At 43.1% G+C, this 15,929-nt stretch overlaps 1 protein-coding gene across 1 annotated transcript in view; it reads right to left on the bottom strand.

The window, feature by feature from the left end:
* The window catches only part of RPS6KB2 (ribosomal protein S6 kinase B2), a 52,941-nt gene that overhangs the window by 23,518 nt on the left and 13,494 nt on the right, over positions 1 to 15,929 (bottom strand). Inside the window, exons 5-9 of the mRNA XM_089687562.1 lie at positions 14,857 to 15,004; positions 9,519 to 9,576; positions 3,508 to 3,608; positions 3,208 to 3,298; positions 1,209 to 1,299 (exon numbers count right to left, since the gene is read on the bottom strand). Of these exons, the coding sequence (XP_089543688.1) occupies positions 1,209 to 1,299; positions 3,208 to 3,298; positions 3,508 to 3,608; positions 9,519 to 9,576; positions 14,857 to 15,004 (489 nt within the window). The remainder of the gene's footprint in view (positions 1 to 1,208; positions 1,300 to 3,207; positions 3,299 to 3,507; positions 3,609 to 9,518; positions 9,577 to 14,856; positions 15,005 to 15,929) is intronic.

The following is a 15,929-nucleotide window of genomic DNA, read 5'->3' as shown; positions in this document are numbered from 1 at the left end:
ACCTGGAAGCTGATTAGTTTCCATGCAGAGCTGCACTAGCTTTTGCAATCTCCGGTTTTAGTAAATCCCTTTGTGTTCTTCCCAATGAGATTTTCCCTATTTGTCTTGGTGATAAATGACACTGGACAGATGGAAAACCTAAAAAAAACAAAAAAAAAACAAACACTTTACAGTTGTCATCTGGCTTTGAACCTGATTGAACCCACAGCCAGAACCACAAACCCTGAACTTGTAGGCAAAGCATGAGAACAATACTATTTTATGTTATATACCCAAGTTACAAAGTGAATGACAAATATTACCCATGGTGACAATTATAGACTTTACCATACAGAGAGAGACCCTCAGACTGTGCCATACATGCTTCACCATACATACACAATCATCACCCTGAACAAAGAAAGACACATGGGCAAGTTTTATTCCAGATACCTTCAGCAGCCATTGTGCCCTTGCTGGATGTCCAGTGTGTCCCTGTGCCTTTAAAGAGGGGTGGGTTCCCTCCAGGCAAACCTGCCCTTGATCTATCCAATGCTATTTGTGCTCAAATTTGGAAGACTCTCAAAATTATAGCATTAGAGTGCCTTGACATGGCTGCTGCAGCTTACACATATGTTTGGAAATATGTGCAACTAAACCCCTTGTTTTTAATGTGAACTGTTAGTTAATTTGGTTTTTGTTGCAGGCTAGTTGGTGAGCGAGCTGGGAATGTGCTCCTTGCTGTAAAGGCTAGTTATTGGATGGGGTGCTTGTCACTCGTTTGTATAGTTTAGTGAACTGGTGTGGGGACGCACTGAATACCTTCAGCTGCCATTGTGCCCTTGCTGGGTATTCCATGTGTCCCTCTACCTTTAAGGAGGGGTGGGCTCCCTCCAGGCAAACCTGTCTTTAATCTCAAGCAAACTGCACCGCACGAAGCTTAACAGCTAAAAGTAGCTCCTGCTCCTTTCTGAGCAGCAAGCTTTGCACAATGCGGTTTGTCGTGATTGCAGCACGACAATCACGGCAGAGCCGCACCGCATTTTGGTGCCATTGAGAATGAATAGCACCTGAATAGACGTGGTGAGATTTGTCAATTTTGCAGAGCATTTTGGGATCGCAGACAGAGTCGCCTGAGATGGCAAACTCCCAGATGTGAACGAAGCCTTAATATTTAGACAATCATTAGCAATATTTGGACAATTAACCCTGCATCAAGGAATGCTTACTGAGCCGGTTAGCATATCATATAATAGAATCCCCAGACTCCACCAGTCTACTGCTCGGTTGTGTCCTTTGTGTGCCACGATTTCAGGTGCCCTAGAATTAAAAGTGGATAGTTAGCATACACTAAATTCATGACTACATCTTATATCAATGAATCACACTACTTCTTATTCTATAAAAAGGCAGATACTCTCTAAAGGGTGCCAAAGACAATATAGAGGTACAGTATAATCTACCACCTGTAAATCTTTATGTGCACAGATTATGGTACAGAGAAGCATGAATGTGGAATATGCATTTGACTGTCACATGAATCAGTTTATTCTGAGAAAACAGTAGCTTGTAGGCCAAGGTTAAACCACAGATACCATTAAAGGGTTAGTTCACCTAGTCTATGCAGATGAGGGGTGCCTGTAGATGAAAAACAATTGTACAGCTTTGAATAAATGCCCCTGCTGTAGGATTAAGCCATTGATTTACTGTACCTCCCGAAGCCAGGCTAAAAAACAGTCAGAGATGGCATGCTCCCATCCTGCCTTGTTACTAGATCTTTGCTACGATGATCCTTACCATTACTGCTCACCTCCACTATTACAGGAGCAGTCTTCTCCATCACAGCAATGCTGAGTTCAGAGCTACTGCAACAGCGAGCGTGTACACACTGAGCGATGAATCAGAGACCGCTCACTTCTGTGACAATGGGGGCATGTAAAGTGCCCAGGCTTTACAACGCTATGCTCACAAACATTTTTATCACTACTTCCAGCTGCAACTACATTCCAATGGCCAAAACACGCAGCATCTAATTGCATTTACAACTTGCAGAAAGATGTCTACTCTGCATTGCCCATGGCAATAAGATTTTTCTTTTAACCACTTCAAGTCCGGACACTTTCACCACCTTCCAGTCCAGGCCAATTTTCAGCTTTTAGTGCCATCACATTTAAATGACAATTGCACAGTCATGCAACACTGTACCCATATGAATTATTTTGCATTTTTTGAGACAAATAAAACTTTATTCTGGTGGTATTTATTCACCACTGGGATTTTTATTATTTTGCTATATAAATGAAGTCCAAAAATTTTTTTTTAAAAAAAGTTTTTTTCTTATAAAATTTTGCAAATAAATAATCTTTCTTCATAAATCTTGGCCAAAATGTATTAATCTATCTTTTTAGTAAAAATTAAAAAAAAAATAACCCAAAATTAGTTTATATCCAAAAATTATAATTTTTAAAAAAATGTTTTTAAATTTTAAATTTTTTTTATATTATTTATGGATTTGGGTTTTTTTTTAACATACGGTCACCCTTGCAGTACAGTGTCACCATAACACTGTACTACTAGTGGGGGGTGATGAAGATTTTTTTTTTTTTCCTTTACACAGATTGCTTTTACACCCATAAAGGCTGTAAACGCAATAATTTCTCCTGCTCTCTGGCTGCATTCCTGCAGCCATGGAGAAATAGTGTGCGAGCTGCGATTGGTCACTGCTTGTCACATGGTACAAGGCTGTTGTGAATAGCCCTGTACCATGTGATCTCTGTGATCATTCACAGATTTCACAAGTAGTAAGCAATGATGTCAGGAAGTGACATCTTGTTTACTACTGATCATGTGATCACCGATTGGCTAATCAGTGATCACATGAATAGGGACCTCACACACAGTACAACGATCTGTGTTCCACTGTGTCAAGAGGACACAGCGGGCACCAATCACTGTGCTGCTCACTCCCAGGGAGCGCGTACAGGCAATGGATGCGGGGGGATGTTTAGAAACGTCCACCCGCATCGGCAGTGCTCCTGTCCGGCCGTTTATCAACATGGGCTGGATGGGAAGAGGTTAAATCTGCTGGTGTAGTAGGGAACGAAAATGTGAATATGATTGGTTGAGGTTGGGTACTGCACTGTGTACTCTGCTCTTTGGCTTACCGAATAAGCCTTCAGGTATTCCCTTTTCTCAATTCTAGTGCAACATATGCTGTCAAATACATACATATATTCCACAGTTCCACAGAATGTGTGTGTCACACTGTCTCCATGAATGGACTCCTTGCACATTCCAAAGTCGGTGAGCTTAATGTGACCTAAAGGAAAGCACAAATAGTCAGCTATAATAAAAATGCAATCATTGCCTAAAAAAGGTGTCAGGGCCGTCTCTTAATGACTAGCAATACATTTACAGTATACATGTTTACTAATGGCTACAGACAGTGTATGCCCACCAAACATAGTAATCAGTACTGGGTGGCTGTTTTTTTAAAACTAAATGTAAATGGAAAATTCTCAGGCATACCATGTGCACTAAGCATGACATTTTCTGGCTTCAGATCCCTGTAGATGATCCCCAAAGAATGCAGGTGTCCAAGAGCCAAAGCAATCTCTGCTAAGTAGAAGCTACAAAATAAGCACAAAAAAAAAAAAAAAATTTAAAGTGATTGTAAAGGGATTTTTTTCATACAAATTTAGTATATTTAACTGCCCGATCCTTTTCTCAGGTCCCCCGCTGGCGCTCCCAGCTCATCCCCCTTTCTAGTGCCCCCAGAACAAGCCTCCCACGCTGCACTGTGTATGTCCAGGCTAGGCTAGCTCACTCCTCATAGGCTGTAATTGACAGCAGCAGTAGCCAATGGCTCCTGATGCAGCCTCCATGGCCAGTGAGTAGAGAGAGACGCTGCTCTTGGGCACAGTGCTGGATCAAAGTCGGGCTCAGGTAAGTATTTTGATTTAGCTGGGAGGTGGGGATGCTGAACCCAAAAAGGGTTTTTACCTTTATATATTCTCTGCATAAAAAGACAAAAAAACAAAAAAAACAACAAAAAAACTCTTGCTTTTAGAACCACTTTAAAAATATTAATTTTTGGGAAAACAGTAAATTTTTTATCTTTGAGTCCACTGAGGGACATGAGAATTCAGCACCAGTTAGGTTAGGTTATACAGCCACCTACAGCAGGCTGAGAGACTGGCAAACAGAAAAGTCATAAGCCAGCCCCTTTATACCCTCTCTGCCACTCAGCATGCTGCAGTTTAGTGAGATAGCAAGCAAAAAAAAAAAACACAGTAAAAGCACAAAGCATCATCCATTAGGAGACACATGAATTCAGGGGGGCACCCAAAAGCAGACCGATAAGGGGTGGGCAACAGCCAGTAACAGATCCAAATTATTAGGAAGCATCTAGAACACAGATATACCTGAAAAAACAGTGTCTGAATTGGAGCAAGTGGGGGAACCCTAGCAGGACAGAGGACCTGCCAGGACCAGGGAAGAATCTTGGAGGATAAACCTAATTCCCTCAGTCCAGGACAGAGATGTCACCACTAAGAGGAATGACACTATGTAGAACAATGAGCCTTATTCAGTGCAAGACTGTGGAAACATACCAGCAGTCCACCAGAAGAGGTGGAACAACACAACCTGAAAAACAAAAATTATACCAAACAACAAAAATTTGTTGCTGTGGTCAACAATAAAGACCACTGGAATAAGTCTTAGAACAACAGAATGAAGTGAAAACAGGTGCACATGAAAATATCAGCTGTTCTACATGAGACAGCCTCATTCTCAAATCCTAATCCTCAGATTAGAAAAAGAAAGGTTCCATAATAATAGCAGAGCTTGCTGTGGTCATGCAAACGGTACAGAAAGGTATAACGGTACACACTGGTAAACAACAAGGTTTACCTTATTAGGGGCAAAAACGAGGAAGGAAACTGATGGAACTTCCAAAATAGGCTGCACATCAGTGATAGGTCCTCTTCTATCTCCCAAAGATCAGGTCTCATGAGGGCCTCTGGATGTACTTGATTCCCATCAGTGGTACCAGCAGCAGAATCCCAGGGTCTTCAGCCTGCTGAAAATCCAGGGGACCACAGAGATATCCATCAATGAAAACTTTCTGCCAAGCAGGAGATGAGCACCACTCAATTACAGAATTCCCCCTTCTTCAATGTTGAGACCACAAGCGAAGGAGAGCCAGACGATTATGCCTTGTTTCTAAGGAGGTCAGCGTCGTCACACAGAGCACACTCAGTGTTGTCTAATGCAGACACCAAATCACTTGACCTGTCACAGGGAATGCTTGAAGACCTTCCCAGAGGTGAAGGCCCAGCAACATATAAGTAATATTCAACAGGGACCAGGTCAGACTACTGGGTCACAGGATTCCTCGATGAAGCCGGAGCGGTCTGTTCTGTAAAACCAGATTGAAATCCCACCAAGATATCTATCACAGAATTCAGGTTCTCAGACATAGAAGGTGAGACTGAAAAAAAATCAACAGTATATATGTTTACTAATGTTACTAATAGAGACTACATTGAAAGGGGATTCCTCAATACCCCACAAGCCCTGAGAGTGGAAGAAGAGAAAATTCAGACAGAAGAGTAAGGGATTAATGCTTCACAGGGAGTGGAATTCCTAAGCAAGGTTTTAAGCTGAAAACCTCACCCAATGATCAGCTGCAGTTAACAACTCCACCACTTCAGAGGAATGGTCTGGCAGAAGCTTGCAGGTATCGTGCCTCTCCAAAGCGTTTGGACAACAAGAGTCCGGAAAATTTACCTTCTGAACATTCCGCAATGGGAATGCAAGAAAAAAGGCATCAGGGTGGACATATTTTGGATAACAAGAGCAGCCTTTGGAGGCCACTGCAAGGAGAGGTCCTTACTGGGGAAGGGGACAGCACAAACTGATCCCTGCTTACCTTTTGTATGTTAGAGGGTCCCTCAGCCAAGTGAAAAAGCTGGGGATACGGAGCACCACAAGGAATTCAACAAAATCTGAGGACAAGTAACACTTTTGAAAAGAGGCGTGCAAGTCTATGCAGGGTACTGTTCCTAAAGACAAATTTCCACAAAAGGTGGAAACAAGGAGTCTAATGCTGTAAAAAACCTGGACAGACCTGGGGAGATACATTACCGACTGTAGTAAGGACAGAAAAAAAAAAAAAAAGGGAGACAGATAAGGGAGATGACAGACAAAAGGAGTGTGATCCAGGGGTTCATCAAACAACCAAATGTCAAGGAGGCAGACTACCAAAGGACCAATTCATATTTATAAACGGTCCCCTATTCAGAAGGCTTACCAAAGGAGTTGGCTAAGCTGTGGTCTTCCAGCCCTATAGCTTGGGAGGTAGATCTAAATTTGATCTGAAGTGGATGAAAGTAATTTGGGATTTCTCATCCCCTTCCACAGCTGTTCTGTACAATCTGGCCACCAGTGGCTTTCATAATGATGGTGTCAAGAGCAGGTCTGAAGAGAAAATGTCCCTCAAAGGGTAACTGGATCAGATGCCCCTTAGATGCTTCATTGGTCCTAAACCTGTAGTCAAAAGGGCCCTGCAAATTTTCACAGACATCAGTCTGTAAGACTCAAGTTTAGATGTTTGTAACCAATCTTTGCAACTAAAAGGCAGGGCACCCGACTACTTTAACGATTCCAGGAAATGGGGCCCTACCAGATTAAAAAGGTACTGTCAGGACCACATGATCAAAAGCCACACAAAGTCATTCAAACTTGGATTTTAAGGAAGGATCACCTTAACTGGTGGTGTGCCAGTTAAAAGTAGATCACTGGTGCATCACCAGTGGGAAAAGATCATGGTCATAAATTCCCATTCAAAAAAGGGAAAGAAAGTTCTCATATACTCTGAGATGGGGCCCATAAAACCTTAAGGGTGTTTCCATTCCTCTTAGAGAAAAGACCCAAATAGCAGATGTATTGAGAAGGTCTTTCCAGATGCAGGAGTTCTAAAAGATCCAAGGCTGGGAACAGCAGGCTGATCCTCTAGGTGCAAGGTAGTATGCACGGAATCTATAAAGTATGAAACAACCAAGAAAATCTGAGTCAGCTGCAGGAGACTGTGGTGACCCACAACACACACAGACTGTTGGGACTCTGAATCAGAGATAGTAACAAGGGTCGCAGACCCAACTTGAGCTAGGGACTTGGGATGTTTAGAGCTAGACTTTGCAGGGTGTGGCACCAGAGTGAACCCCTTCGGAAGAATGCTCCAGTATATGATCACAAGAAGATAGGAAGTCAAAAGTGGACAAGAAGGCCCTGTAGACATAGAAGAAGCCTTGGCCATACCCAACAGAGCAGAGACTCTGATGAGGATGATCCTATGACCAAAAGGGTCCCATATTGCAAGAGTCAGCTCCTTCTGGGGATGCTGGGTAAACTCCTCCAGAACCACAGCCAGTTCAGCAGGGTTTGGGTACTGACTCCACAGCTAGTGATGAAGAAATGTTCCAGATAACTGCTATGTAGAGACCAGCTCAAGCAGCATTGCAACCAGGAGTCCTCATTGAAGACACTAGGGAAAAACACACCAATAGCACAAAATCTTGAATCAAGTAACTAAGGGAGAAGACATGAAGCCAGCAAACAAGGACAAACTTAGTTGCCTGGTAACTTCATTTCCAGGAATCTTCCAGGCCAGCATATGAGAGAGTGAGTGGCTTCACCAAAAAAAGTGGAAACACCAGACTCGCATATAAATGAAAAGTGCAAGATCCCTGTTGGTCTCAAAAACAAAGCGTACCAAAAGGCAAGACATACAGTAGTATATGGATGGAGGAGAAACCTAATCCTCAAGTACCACCAGAGAATAGAAAATGTAAAATTATAAAGTTTCACCTTGGAGCCCCAAGTAGGGATTTTTGCCGGAGCAGCTGCAAGAGCTTTTTTTGCCTGACTGTCCATCCATAATAGTTACCTGGTCAAGGGGAACGCTGACCCATATGTCTTTTTTTTAATAAAGCAGGCCCCCATGGCTCCACCCATGGTTTTCCCCATTCCAGTGTCTGTGAGCCCCTTATGCTAGGAGGCAGGCGGAAGCGACATCATTTACTAGCATCCAGGAACAACCAGTTAGGATGGAAGTGCGTCATTCGAAAACCAAAGATATAGTGGCTGCATGCATGAAACATGAGGGCTATACCAGCCGACCCAGTTGCTGCTGCACAGATTGAGAAGGAGTGAAAAAAAAAGCAACAAAACTAGGCATACCTGGAGAAGGAAGAGGGCAAGTCACAACTATTTCTAGTGCCACATATGATATCAATCTAGAAACAAAAATCCACATATACAGGAATCCTGTCAGTCACTGCAAGGAAATGAGGCATCTGAGTGCTGGCCAAAAAAAAAAAAAATAATAATATTGTGCTACTGCTGAGCGGAGATCAACCCGTCCACTCTCTTTCCAGGGGAGAACCCACTAGGTCCACAAAAACCAAAAAGAGGGATAGTTAGCTTTCCAACTAAGAAAATGAGGAAACTTTGGGGGAAGAGTTTTAAATGAAAAAAATGTAAAAAAATAGAGAATATGTAAACCCAGCATTTCATATTCCTGATGTGTGCCTGCTGTACCATGAAAAAATATCCTGTTCTCTTTGTCTTGCTTACCTTTTGTGAAATCCCTGGTGTTCCTGCTTTCCCATTAAAAACTGACCACACTAAGAAGGGGAACACAGTGTGGTCAGTTCTCTAGCTGTGCTGGAAACTCAGCCTGCTCTCTTCCAATGATCAGACTTGCCCTGACCCACCTTCCTCCTGCACAGCCAGGGAAGTTCTGTGTACTGCTGTTTCTCCTCCCCCAGCTCTTATGCAGCTGAGAACAAATATTTTGCCTCTCATTTCTATTTTAAACTGAATGGGTTGTTTTACAAGGTAAGAGTTTACAAATCACTTTAAGAAACACAAAATATGCTTACAAACAGCACAAGCGACAAATCACGGTTGTTTAAAGTGTTTTATGCACCATCCTGAGAAAGTGGCTAATGCAGTGCCATGAAATGCGTTGACAGTGTTTTATATTATTCTGTGAGCAATAAAGATAGAACCAATGAAGAATCCGTTTCTCAGCTTCTCCTTCATATTTGGGTGCCTCTGCTGACACCAGTTTCTCACCTTTTGAGGCTCATAAACCTTTTTGCGAACACACCAGAATCCTGAGACTGCAGACCGTAGGAAAGTCTGGATCACCCCACTGAGCAGCAAAAAAGTGACAGACATAGGCCAGACATATTTTCTGCAGGCTTTTACTCCAGGTTGTCTGATGTCCCATTAGGGTGCTCAGAAACCTCACAGGTGCGAGTACACCATTGTAATTTACCTTTTCATCATTTATTTCATCCAATTATCTGTCAAACTACTACAACATAAGGAACTCTCCCGCAGCCTCTGTCTCTTTTTTCTCCTCATCTTTGGAGGTACCCCAGATAGATGACTAATTTTATCAAGGTTTAATTTTTGATAACAAATGACTCACTACTCACACTCTCTATGCTGACTGATATACATACCAAGCTGTATCTTCCATAAAAATCCCTTCTCGCTCCAAGTGCAGGAACAGTTCTCCACCTGCAGTAACAACCAAAAGTACTCAAATTAGGAATAGCCAATCTGCTGACATATGCTAGGTCTTACATTCTAGTGTGTATATAGCAGCCACGTGGCTGGTCAGTTAGACTGCACAACCCTGTTTTTATTACGTACTTAAAGGACACCACTCACTTTGTAGACAAAAGAAATCTGTAAAGGAGTAAAGTAGAAAAGGTACGTACAAGTCTTTGCTCTTCCAAAAACCAGGTATTGCCATCGGCAAGTATTTTAAGATTTAATATTGTATAAAAAAGGTTTTGGCAGGAGTTAGGCTTTGAAGTACACCTAAACCCAAGAACAAATATATCTTATATATTGCAGCAAACTAGTACTCAGATGTTGCAGCTGCATTTATTTTTTTATTATTTTCACCTGGTAATCCTGCCAGTAACACACTTCTTGTCCTAGGTTAACAAGCTTACAACTGTATGTACAGCAACTACAGGTGAAACTCAAAAAATTAGAATATTGTGCAACAGTTCATTTATTTCAGTAATGCAACTTAAAAAGTGAAACGAATATATGAGATAGACTCATTACATGCAAAGCAAGATGGTTCAAGCCGTGATTTGTCATAATTGTGATGATTATGGCTTACAGCTCATGAAAACCCCAAATCCACAATCCCAGAAAATTAGAATATTACATGTAATCAATAAAACAAGGATTGTACATAGAACCGTATCGGACCTCTGAAAAGTAGAAGCATGCATATGTACTCAGTACTTGGTTTGGGCCCCTTTTGCAGCAATTACTGCCTCAATGCGGCGTGGCATGGAAGCTATCAGCCTGTGGCACTGCTGAGGTGTTATGGAAGACCAGGATGCTTCAATAGCGGCTTTCAGCTCTTCTGCATTGTTCGGTCTCATGTCTCTCATCTTTCTCTTGGCAATGCCCCATAGATTCTCTATGGGGTTCAGGTCAGGCGAGTTTGCTGGCCAATCAAGCACAGTAATCCCACAGTCATTGAACCAGGTTTTGGTGCTTTTGGCAGTGTGGGCAAGTCAGCATCCCCATAAAGCTCGTCTGCGGAAGGAAGCATGAAGTGCTCCAAAATCTCCTGGTAGACGGCTGCGTTGACCCTGGACTTAATGAAGCACAGTGGACCAACACCAGCAAAAGACATGGCTCCCCAAATCAACACAGACTGTAGAAACTTCACACTGGACTTCAAGCATCTTGCAGTGTGTGCCTCTCCATTCTCCCTCCATACTCTGGGACCTTGGTTTCCAAATGAGATGCAAAAGTTGCTCTCATCAGAAAAGAGGACTTTGGACCACTGAGCAACAGACCAGGTCTGTTTTTCTTTAGCCCAGGTAAGACGCTTCTGACGTTTGTTGTTCTGGAGCGGCTTGACAAGAGGAATATGACATTTGAAGCCCATGTCCAGGATCCGTCTGTGTGTGGTGGCTCTTGATGCACTGACTCCAGCTTCAGTCCACTCCTTGTGAAAGTCCCCAACACTTTTGAATGGCCTTTTCCTGACAATCCTCTCCAGGCTGCGGTCATCCATGCTGCTTGTGCACTTTTTTCTTCCACACTTTCTATTAATGTGCTTTGATACAGCACTTTGGGAACATCCAACTTCTTTTGCAATTACCTTTTGAGGCTTTCCCTCCTTATGGAGGGTATCATTGATGGTTTGTGATTCCTACTGAACCAGACTGAGAGACCATTTAAAGGCTCAGGAACCCTTTGCAGGTGTTATGGCTTAATTAGCTGATTAGAGTGGGACACTGAGCCTAGAATATTGCACGTTTTCACAATATTCTAATTTTCTGAGATTGTGGATTTGAGGTTTTCATGAGCTGTAAGCCATAATTATCACAATTATGACAAATCATGGCTTGAACTATCTTGCTTTGCATGTAATGAGTCTCATATATTAGTTTCACCTTTTAAGTTGCATTACTGATATAAATGAACTTTTGCACGATATTCTAATTTTTTGAGTTTCACCTGTATGTAAGAACAGCATTAGATGGGACAGAGAGAGTGGGAAACTTTCAAGTAATTTAGGCCAACTGTAAGCTGGCATACTGAGACAGGCAGAGAGTGCCTGTCTCTGTACATTGTGTAGCAGATTGCACGTTTGTCATTACTAGCCTTTCCCTTCCCCACCTGTAACTGTTTTTTTTTTTTTTTTTTTTAAATAGAACTTAATCCTTCTATCCTTCACAGTCAAGGAAGCGGCCATGGTGCTGCAAGTGATCAGCTTTGACACCAGCCATTTAATGGCTTGGCAGTTCCCTTGAGAACTAACAAACACACTAATAACTGGGACAATTATCACCAGAGGCTTGCTTTGAATGTGTTTTGGGAAACCATTAAATTGGTGGGTTTGGTTACACTTTACAGTAGAACTGAAGGCGTTAAAAAATAAATAATACAAGCATGCAGGCTATTCATTGCCAAAGAGACATTTCTCTTTAAATTAAAGAGACACTAAATGATCTTTCTTCTTGAAAAATAATCCATACACATCCATTACTTAATAGTCCTGTAATCTATTTTGCATTAAAGCATTTCTTCCTGTGTTTTCTTGCCTCCTTTAAACAGGCTCTGTAAGCACAGTCCATCTCAGGTGTGAGCAAGAAAGTGGTTACATTCCTACATACAGTGGGACTGTAGAGAATGAACATAGGAGTTTGGTGATTTGGAAAGGGCTGGGAGCAACTGAAAGTATTTTTGTGAGTTAAAGCAGTAGGAGGGCTCGTTCACACTTGACTGTTTTACCAACGCTTGCCAAACACCCCTATAGTGTTCGGCAAGCATTGGTCTGGCGTTTGCGGAGTGTTTGCCGAGCGTTAAAAAACACTCCGCAAACGCCTATAATGAAGTTTAAATTATTATTATTATTATACAGTATTTATAAAGCGCCAATAGTTCGCTCAGCGCTGTACATTACAAAGGGGGACAGAACATGTGACAGAACAATACCAATACAATGCAAAACATGAGGGGATCAAGGGCCCTGCTCTTTCGAGCTTACAATCTAGGAGGGAGGGGGTGGTGGCACAGGAGGAGATAGCTGTGGGGGATGGAGTGGTAGGAGGAGTGGAGGAGGTCGGCAAGTTAGCAGGGGGTGGGGTAGGCTTCCCTGAAGAGATAGGTTTTCAGGGTGCGCCTAAAGGAGAGGAGAGTAGGTGATAATCTGATGGGTTGGGGCAGGGAGTTCCAGAGGATGGGTGACACCCTGGTGAAGTCCTGGAGGCGGGCATGGGAGGAGGAGACCAGGGAACTAGAGAGAAGGAGGTCTTGTGAGGAGCGGAGTGTGCGTGCTGGGCGGTACTTGGATATTAGGTCAGAGATGTAGTACGGGGCAGTATGGTGGACAGCTTTGTACGTCAGCGTTAGGATTTTGAATTTGATCCGTTGCGCAATCGGAAGCCAGTGGAGGGATTGGCAGAGGGGGGTGGCGGAGACAGAGCGGTTAGAAAGGTGAATGAGTCTGGCAGCCGTGTTCAGGATGGACTGAAGAGGGGATAGCCAGCGGCGAGGCAGGCCAGTGAGGAGGGAGTTGCAGTAGTCGAGTCGTGATATGATGAGGGAGTGGATGAGCTGTTTAGTGGTTTCTGGGGTTAGGAACGTGCGGATTTTGGCGATGTTGCGGAGGTGGAGTCTGCACGAGTTTGTTAAAGATTGGACTTGGGGCTGGAAGGATAGGTTGGAGTCCAGAATGACACCCAGTACTCTGGCCTGCAGGGCGGGTTTGATGGTAGCGTTGTTGGATGTGACGGAGAAATCAATGGGGGGTGGTGTCCGGGCTGGGGGGGAAGACAAGAAACTCGGTTTTGGAGAGGTTCAATTTAAGGAAGTGGAGTGACATCCAGTCTGATATGTCGCTCAGTAGGTGTGTGATTCGGGCGGAGACCAAGGGGGTGAGGTGGGGGGTTGAGAGATAGATTTGTGTGTCGTCGGCATAGAGGTGGTAGTTGAAGCCGTGAGTGTGTATGAGTTGGCCAAGGGAGGAGGTATAGATGGAGAAGAGAAGGGGCCCGAGGACAGAGTCTTGAGGGACCCCAACAGAGAGGGGGAGTGAGGGGGAGGTGGTAGCATTATAGGTAACGCTGAAGGAGCGTTGTGACAGGTAGGATGAGAGCCAGATGAGAGCCAGCTCCACAAAGGCCACGCAACCATAGACTAGAATAGGAGGCTTCAACGCCTCCTGACTCGACCAGAGGCGTCCGTTTTGCTGCGACGCTCCCGTTAGAACAGCACCATGTGCTGCAATGTGCAGAATTGTCTGAGGCGTTTGGAAAGCGGTAAAAACCCTTCCCAAACGCCTCTCTGCCGCCTGCACACAACGCTAGTGTGAACGTAGCCGAATACATTTAGCCAAGGTTCACAGCTATGCAGCCGTGCAGACCGTGGTTTGCGTGGGCAAGACAGCCCATTTTTTTGAATAGGCTGCGACACACAGGGAAGAAGTCCCTGCACTACTTTTGAAATCGCAGCCCACACAGGAACTGAGGTTCCCAGTCCAGGAGTGATTTCCAGTGTGGGCGGCGTGTTTCACTATGTGGGTGATTGCAGCTCTGGGAATTTGTGTGGCTCATGCAGGTGTGAACCTAGCTTTAGTATACTGTAGCTTACCAACTCTCAGATGTTAAGGCTGCATTAGTTTTCTTTATTATGCTTTGATTCCTTTACTTTACCTGGTAACCTGGCCAGCAAGTCTGTTTTTCAACAGAACCAGCTCTCCTGCAAATATAGATGTTTTGGACACACAAATGACCAGTGGCAGGGGTGCTTATAATGATAAGCTTTTATTTATGAAAAACCTTTATCCCAAAAGGAAAAAAAAAAAAAAAAAACTGTTGCTGTAACGGCTTGTGTAAGATGGAGTTTGGCTTTGTTAGTGTATTTAAATCTGCTAATACATCTAACAATCCCCTCCCCCCAGACTGACAATGCTGCTGTCCAAAAGGTGCCCCCTGTATTCCTTCATCCAGTGTGGGGGCACTCTAATACAGGAGGTGTGTTACTGGGCAGATCATCTACTGAAAACAGAGGGAAAAAGCCTAAAAAAAGAAAAAAAAAAAAAGAAAAAAAAAAAAAAAAAAAAAAAAAAAAACACTAATGCAGCCACCACATCTAATGATTGCTAAGCTGCAATATGTTACATTTTCAAAACAGCGTTTAGAATTACTTTACCAGAAGAAAAACACTTTATACACTAGGAAGAACAGTAACTACATGTTATGTTTTGTGAAGTAAAAAAAAAAGGAAAAAAGGAAAAAAAAAAATGAAAATTACCACTGAGACACTCCAGAATGAGATAGAGTTTTCCATGGGTTTGAAATGCATACATGAGATCCACTATAAAGGGATGTCTGACAGATTCCAGGACGTTGCGTTCTGCTGTTGCATGCTCAGTGTCTTTAGCTTGACAAATCAGCTTGGCCTGTATAAAAAACAATATGTAAACTGCTGAATAAATACTTGGAAGCAAATATTTAATTTACTAAACAAATAAAGCCTCTTCTTCAAGAAAAAGAAAATACAGGGCTATTGGAATTGCTACACAGGTTGAACTGGATGGACTGGTGTCTTTTTTGAACCTTTCAGACTATGGGTCTGATTTACTAAAGGCAAATAGACTATGTACTTTGCAAACTGCAGTTGCACTCTGCAAGTACAGTTGCTCCAGAATTTAGTAAGTCAGGTAAAGCTTCACTTTGCAAAGAATACCCAATCACGTGCAGGGAAAAACAAAAGGAAGGAGCATATTTGCTTGCACATGATTGGATGATGCTCCTCAACAGAGCTTCTGCTAATTTACTAAGCTCTGGAGCAACTGCACTTACCAAAGTGCACAGCCTATTTGCCTTTAGTGAATCAAACCCTATGTAACGATGTAGCTCTTCAATAGGCACAGGCACAAAATTTGCTTTCATGTATGCCAACCAAAATAACTCAACACACAGCCATTAATGTCTAAACCGCTGGCAACAAAAGTAGGTAAAACCCTAAGTGAAAATGTCCAAATTGGGCCCAAAAAGTGTCAATATTTTGCATGGCCACCATTATTTTCCAGCACTGCCTTGACCCTCTTGGGCATGGAGTTCACCAGAGCTTCACAGGTTGCACTGGAGTCCTCTTCCACTCCTCCATGATGACAACATATAGCTGGTGGATGTTAGAGACCTTGCGCTCCTCCACCTTCCGTTTAAGGATGCCCCACAGATGCTTAATAGGATTTAGGTCTGGAGACATTCTTGGCTAGTCCATCACCTCAGCTTCTTTAGCAAGGCAGTGGTCATCTTGGAGGTGTGTTTGGGGTCGTTATGTTTGAATACTACCCTGTGGCCCAGTCTCTGAAGGGAGGG

The sequence above is a fragment of the Staurois parvus genome, unplaced genomic scaffold (assembly GCF_062004578.1).
Source record: "Staurois parvus isolate SC_StPar_1 unplaced genomic scaffold, SC_StPar_1.0 ptg000430l, whole genome shotgun sequence".
In the NCBI taxonomy this organism is placed as follows: domain Eukaryota; kingdom Metazoa; phylum Chordata; class Amphibia; order Anura; family Ranidae; genus Staurois; species Staurois parvus.
The sequence above is the reverse complement of the archived record's forward strand: the minus strand, read 5'-3'. Positions and strand labels throughout refer to the sequence as shown.